Source organism: Oratosquilla oratoria, chromosome 34 (genome assembly GCF_046742065.1).
Source record: "Oratosquilla oratoria isolate Oo_2021 chromosome 34, ASM4674206v1, whole genome shotgun sequence".
Classification (NCBI taxonomy): Eukaryota; Metazoa; Arthropoda; class Malacostraca; order Stomatopoda; family Squillidae; genus Oratosquilla; species Oratosquilla oratoria.
The window spans coordinates 24367170-24374669 of NC_134810.1; the positions used below are offsets into that span (position 1 = coordinate 24367170).

Sequence of the window (7500 nt, forward strand, 5' to 3'; positions counted from 1 at the left end):
AATAACTTCACGATTAGCTAAGATGTCGCTAAATAAGACTTGTTAGGGAGATTTTTATCGTGGAATAATAATATTTTATGGTATAGATTAGATTGTATATATCGCTGAAGAAGAACTCTTATAGTGTTTAGTTTTTTAACGTATAACATTTAATGACAACTTAGATGTCGCTGAATAAGAGTTATTTTAGTATTTAGTATATTTAAGATCATTGTGTGATAAAGATTAACTTAAATATATCGCTGGACAAGAAATGTCATGATGCTTAGAATTTTCAACAAATGACATTAAATGATAACGATAAACTTGGATGTCGCTGAGTTGACTTATAAGTGGTGTTTAGTATTTCTGAAATTTAACATTGTATAAAAATGTTAAGTGTATCACTGGAGAAAACTTGTTATGGTGTTTGATATCTTTAGATTTAACATTGATAACGAATACGATGGGGAAGCTCATTTTCTCATTAATTTCCTAAATAATAGAACGCTCTAAATTGTTAAATTCTGAATCTGTAGCGCTTTAACAAGATATGACAAAGAAAAGAAAATGACAGAAAATGGAAGTCAAATGTATGAACTGCACAAATAAGAAATATGCAGATAAACCCCAGTCAAAATATAAATGTATCGTTACATTAAAAATAATCAAATTATAAACAAAACAGACCATAAATTCTAGAAGACAGTTTGATCAAAAACTGGGTGACCGGAAATGAAATAATCTATAATTAGAGTAGTTTAATTAAAGTTCTTGAATTCTACTGGAGCGGTACTATAATCTCCAAAATGAAAATATATACAAGGCATAGAAACTAATAAATCACATCAGTAAAAATAAGTATAATAATAATTAAAAACAAGAAGTAAATGAATTAGTGAATAAAGTACAAGGCTTTCTAATGGAGGTTACTAGGTTTTTGTGGAAGAACTGAAAACGAAAACTAAATTGAAAGTCTAGATTCTATATGTGTAGTTCTATAGTCTTTTTTTCAATTTTTTTCTACAAAGAGTGGAAAAAATAGTCACATATATTCGTTTACATCTTTTATGACCTAATTCGTATTAAGAAATGAACGTCGAGTTTTGAGAATGTACTAAAAATAGAACGAAATATTTTTGTACTGGAATAGAGCCTGTGGCTACAGATAGTGAAAATTATTCTCCGAGAAAGAAAAAAAAAAAAGGGGGCGGGGAGGGTGTTGTTGGGAGAAAAAAAAACACCAATATTGGGGTTTTGCATATTGGAATGGATGGAAACATATGAAATTGTATCATTTTGAAACAAAATTATGTTTTTATTATTTTCCTTTTAGCTTTGGTTCGCTTATGAAATACATGTAATTGGGTCACATGTCTGCTTGGCGTCCTGTCTATCTGTTGGTCTGGCTCTGCCTGACTTTTGTCCAGGAAATTCCAAACGCGATAACTATATATATGGATTCTGTGTCCTTGATATTACCGCTGTAGTTATCCTTTCGTTGATTAATCATTGATATGCTAATTACCTTCATTCCACAAAACACGGGGGTGAAAAATGTGAGGAGGAGATTCTATCTCCTTTACACTCATAATACTCGTACCAAGAACTCCTTACTAAGTGTAGAATCACTGGTGAATTGGTAGTGATAAGGCACAATACCTTCCTGCTTAAACTATGTGAAAATTACCATATGAAATAGAGGGTAACGCGCGACAGCGGCGCAAGACTGTCCCCAAGGATAGAAGCGCTGGTAAACTACAATCCATAACAATAACATGGGATAATTACATCTTAATTCTTTACTCGTAATAGTCTCAGTTCATATCTGGCATGCCTCTCTTATGAGAAAAAAAAAATCGTTTCTTTTATTCTATGCACCCCTTCCAGCTCGCTTGCCCACGCACATTTTCACTTGGTTGTTATCCTGACCTTGAGCCCCTGTGGGTTTATTGAGCCGTCCACCCATTTTCTATGTTAATAGACTCTTTTTTTTCCAGCACCACCTATTCATACATCCTCCAAAGATATCTATTCTCATTCATTCTGATAACATGACAATACCACGGAAAGCCGTCTCGTATTCCTGTCCTGATAACATACCCAATACCGTAGTCTATTCACCTATTCCTTCGAGCCTTCCTTCTTTACCTTGTCATATTTTGCTGCTCCGTGCATAGCCCCAAACATCTCATTTTCTCTGCCAACCCAAGACCTCTTGTATTTATCACCCAGGTCTTGCTTTCATACATAACACTTGGTACAATTATTGTTTCATATATTCCTTTACATTGCTTCTATTGTTCATCTCTCCATGTTGCCCTCCGCGCCCCTCCTACCTTCTTCCACTCCCTCACTCTCTGTCCAAACTTTTCTTTCAGTTTAACGTTTTTAGGTAATCTTCTTCCAGATATCTGTAACTTTCTGCTTGGTCCATTTTCTCCCCCATGCAAGTGAATATAAACCTTATGCGCTTTTATCTTGGATGCTGCCATTCTTTTACGCTTTGATACACTAACTTTCAGTTTCCCCGTCAACAAACCTTACCAAATTCATTTACCAACCTCTTCAGACCCTCCTCATTCTTTTCTAGCAGAACAATGGTATCTGCATACATTAAGCTGTTTATCAGCCATTCTTCATCTTCCACTACCATCACTCTCTTATTCACAACATACATTTACTTCTCTCATCACTGTCTCTGCATAGGCTGAACAACCATGGTGACATAACACACCCCTTCTTCAAAAAGTTCATCTCGCATTCATTATTTACGCCTTTGCACATAGATAATGATACATTAATTTCGTAATTCCAATTAATTTTAATAGCCTACCTCTTCTTTACCTGGGATGGGTGAGGGTAAGTAGATGCCTTGGCTGGCCAGCTCCCTTATAAGGAGGGAAAGGGATCCTTTAATATTTACACACACACACACACACACACACACACACACACACACACACACACACACACACACACACACACACACACACACACACACACACACACACACACATATATATATATATATATATATATATATATATATATATATATGTATATATGTATGTATATATGTATATATATATGTATATATATATGTATATATGTATGTATATATATATGTATGTATATATATGTATATATATATGTATGTATATATATGTATATATATATATGTATATATATGTATAAATATATATGTATATATATATGTATATATGTATGTATATATATGTATATGTATATATGTATATATATGTATGTATATATATATATATATATATATATATATATATATATATATATATATATATAATCATTACCAAAGTAACTTGGAAATTTGATATTTGTCAGTCTTCCTATCCACCTTTGTGAATCCAGCGTCAATGAATCTCTGTCAATTGTGGAAAAGTGTGACTACAAACGATTATTCCAAAAAATACTTGGCGTGTTTCAGCCTGTCCATTCGAGCTTCATTTGCATTGCGCCTTAATTACTAAAATCACATTTACATACAATGTTCAAACCTGTCAGTCAGATTAGATGTGTGTGTGTGTGTGTGTGTGTGTGTGTGTGTGTGTGTGTGTGTGTGTGTGTGTGTGTGTGTGTGTGTGTGTGCATCATGTTTACTTGTTTTTGTGTTTGTGTTTGTGTTTGAGTATATTCATATTAGATTTTGAATACGTGCTCCTACGAGCGTGTTTGTTTTCCCTCCATCTGTACTACGAGGCTGTAAATATCAAATCTTAAACCAACACGTACCAAAACACACAAGTCCATAAAAACATTTTATTTTTTCCACCAGTCCATAAAGAAAGTGAAAGGAAATACTTTGTTTTGTTTTTGTTTTGGCAGTCCGCCCCGCAAAAACCCTAAGATTTTTCTCAAAAGTTCTCTTTTCTCACTTTTCTCTTTTTCTCTTTTCAGGGTCGGAGCAAGAGTCTGACACACATCGACTCTCTTGGAGAGCCTGGGATGCTTGTTCGGGGAGAGAGCGACATGGATACCAGGGGCGGAGACTCTGGCACTGACAAGCTCGGAGTGCCAGAAGACTTCTCCAGTAGACGAAGAAAGCTGTCCTTAGCAAATAAGGTAAGTGTCCCTGAAGTCTTCAGCAGTTTTCTTGAAGTCTTCAACAGTGAAGGTTACCCTTGAAGTATTCAACAGGTAGAGCTTGAAGTCTTCAACATTGAGGGTTACCCTTGAAGTCTTCAACAGTGAGGGTTAACCGTGAAGTCTTCAACAGTGAAAGTTACCCTTGGAGTATTCAACAGGTAGGGTTTGAAGTCTTCAGCAGTGAGGGTTACCCTTGAAGTCTTTATCAGTGAAGGTTATCCTTAAAGTCTTCAACAGTGAAGATTAAATTTGAGGTCTTTTTCTACCGTGAGGATTATTCTTGAAGTCTTCAACAGTGAGGCTTGCCTTTAAAATCTTCAGCAGTAAGGCTTGGCCTTAAGTCCTTCAACAGCGAAAGTATCTCCCAGATGAACAAAATCTTCTGCCACGTAATAATTCATCAAAATAAGGTGATCTCACTTTCCTTCAATGACAGATCTTAGGGTCGAGGAGGAGAAGGTTTCCTCAGCTAAATAAAAAGCTTTTGACAACAACCAGTTACATATGTCATAGCGAACTCCATGTATATATGCTATACTATCCTAGTCATCTTCTCTGTAACAAGTCTGTTTCTGACATTAAAAGTAACATATTGCCCCTGGGGGGGTTGGCGTTGTCCCTGGAATGAAGTATAAATTTCAGTAATGAAAAGTCTCGGCTTAGAATGATGAAGAATTTCTGATAACTAAATGAAATTTCTGGCAGAAGCTGGAGCAAAATATTAGTTTGATCTTCAGTGGAGAAACATGGAGATAGACCTTTGTGGTGCTCGGTGCCATTGTCTCCTCTTCCTTTCCCTCTCCCTCTCCATCTTCCCAATCCCCCCTCCCCACTCCCTCTCCCTCTCCCTCTCCCTCTCCCTCTCCCTCTCCCTCTCCCTCTCCCTTTCTGCCTTCCTCTCCCTTTGCTTCTCCATCTCCCCTTTCCTTTCCCTCCAACATCTTTTACCTTCTTTCCTTCCTCTCCCCTCTACCTCTCCCTCCCTCTTCCCCCTTCCTTCTCCATCACCTCCCTCTCCCTCTCCTTGTCCCCCTTTCCTTCTCCCATTCTTTCTTTCCACTAAAGCCCTGGCAAAAACTGCTGGCAGCAACCCGAACCAAATTCTTTACTCAAAATCATCAGAGTTTCATAATATACCGAACTAAAACATACAAAAAGATTTATCTTTGAGTTTTACTTTTTCATCCGGGTATTAATCTCGACCGGTTTTGAAATTGGCCACAAGATTGGAGGAGGAAGGGGAAGAGGAGGGTGTAGAAGAGAAAGATGAGGAAGAAGAGAAAGAGGAAGGCAGAATGAAAATCTCATGTTACCGAAAATCAATTTACACCGTTGTTTAGGTCATGGAATGTCTACCTCACCCAGTCTACTCCATGCAAAGATTCTTGCTTATTTTTAACCCAATTGCTTACGCACGGGCAGTCCCTTTATTTAATTTTTGGCTTGTTAAAGGGAGCCATAAGATCACGCAATACAACAGTCTCTCTTATTGTGTTTCTATATGGAGTTTTCGTGTTAGGAAGGTATACAAAGGTCGAGTATAGTTTAGGTTAACAATTAATCATTAGATGAATACCTCCAGTTAGTTAATTCCCTTTCGGTTCTGTAGTTTTTCACGAACTGGATAAAGTAGGCTGGCTTTACCTAGAACAAAATAAAGAGGGTTCTCAGGTTGGCCATAACTGTGACATACTGTATGTGGGGCACATTTCTTCATCGACTTTTTTTTTCTCTTTTCTCTCTCTCTCTCTCTCTCTCTCTCTCTCTCTCTCTCTCTCTCTCTCTCTCTCTCTCTCTCTCTCTCTCTCTCCACTCTCTCCACTCTCTCCACTCTCTCTCTCTCTCTCCACTCTCTCTCTCTCTCTCTCCACTCTCTCTCTCTCTCTCCACTCTCTCCACTCTCTCACTCCTCTCTCTCTCTCCACTCTCTCTCTCCACTCTCCTTCCACTCTCCCTCCACTCTCTCCACTCTCCCTCCACTCTCCACTCTCTCTCTCTCTCTCTCTCTCTCTCTCTCTCTCTCTCTCTCTCTCTCTCTCTCTCTCTCTCTCTCTCTCTCTCTCTCTCTCTCTCTCTCTCTCTCTCTCTCTCTCTCTCTCTCCACTCTCTCCACTCTCTCTCTCTCCACTCTCTCTCTCTCCACTCTCTTTCCACTCTCCACTCTCCACTCTCCACTCTCCACTCTCTCTCTCTCTCTCTCTCTCTCTCTCTCTCTCTCTCTCTCTCTCTCTCTCTCTCTCTCTCTCTCTCTCTCTCTCTCTCTCTCTTCTTCCTCTTTCTCTTTTTCTTTATTTTTTCGATTTCTTCTCTTTCTCTGTCACTTTCTCTCCGTCATTTTCTATCTCCGTCTTTTTCTGTTTAATTCTAGTTTTTACAAAGGCGGAGCATGCCGACAGGAGACCTTTTGATCCATATCTAGGTCGGATGCAAAAAAAAAAAAAAAAAAAAAAAATATATATATATATATATATATATATATATTAATAATAATAAATTAAAACTATGATAATGTAAAAATTACAAATAAAACACATAAATAAATGCATAGGTATAGTTGAATAACAAACAAAAAGGTAAATAGTACATGATTATAAATTGAAATATAACTAATAATAAATGAAAATCAGACAGACAAATTATAACAAAACAAAAACAAATAGTATAACATAAATTATAATCATTACAGTATCTTACTTAGGTATTTATCTAAATGATTCTTAAAGCTTCGAACTGAACTACATTGCACTATTTTTCTCTCCCTCCCCATCCCCGTTCCTCTAACCCTCCACTCGTCTCCACCCTCTCCCTCCCCTCTTCCCACCCTCTCCCACCCTCTCCCACCCTCTCCCACCCTCTCCCACCCTCTCCCACCCTCTCCCACCCTCTCCCACCCTCCCTTTCCCACCCTCCCTATTGTGCTCTCTTCTTCCATAGACCCATTCTTTTCTCTCTCATGAGGGCTCAGTCACCAGAAGTAAAAAATAGATGAGACAAAGCCGCCTCAGGCCAATTCTCTCTTTATCTTCGCTTTGATTTCTCTTTTTCTTTCTATCGTTTTGTTTGGAGGTACTTTTATTCATTCATAGTAACTCGAAAAATATGGTATAATAAAGATTGATGTTATCTCCTTTTTTTTGTAGTAGTAGTCGTAGTAGTAGAAGTAGTAGTAGTAGTAATAGTAGTAATAGTAGTAATAGTAGTAATAGTAGTAGTAGTAATAGTAGTAGTAGTAGTACTACGACTACGACTAAAGACGACGACGACGTTGTAGATTTAACTCTCGCTCTCTCTCTTTCTCTTTCTCTTTCTCTTTCTCTCTCTCTCTCTCTCTTTTTCCCTGTCTTTTTCTGGCGTGAGATGGTGAGGACAAAATCTCGTGATCTTAAAAAATACTCTTAT

The 7500-nt window shown here is 37.5% G+C and overlaps 1 protein-coding gene across 2 annotated transcripts in view; it reads left to right on the forward strand.

Annotated features, from left to right (window-relative positions):
- Positions 1 to 7500, forward strand: part of LOC143018115 (uncharacterized) — a 494912-nt gene that overhangs the window by 230629 nt on the left and 256783 nt on the right. For both annotated transcript variants that reach the window (XM_076173237.1, XM_076173238.1), the window contains exon 7: positions 3913 to 4077. In XM_076173237.1, the coding sequence (XP_076029352.1) occupies positions 3913 to 4077 (165 nt within the window). The remainder of the gene's footprint in view (positions 1 to 3912; positions 4078 to 7500) is intronic.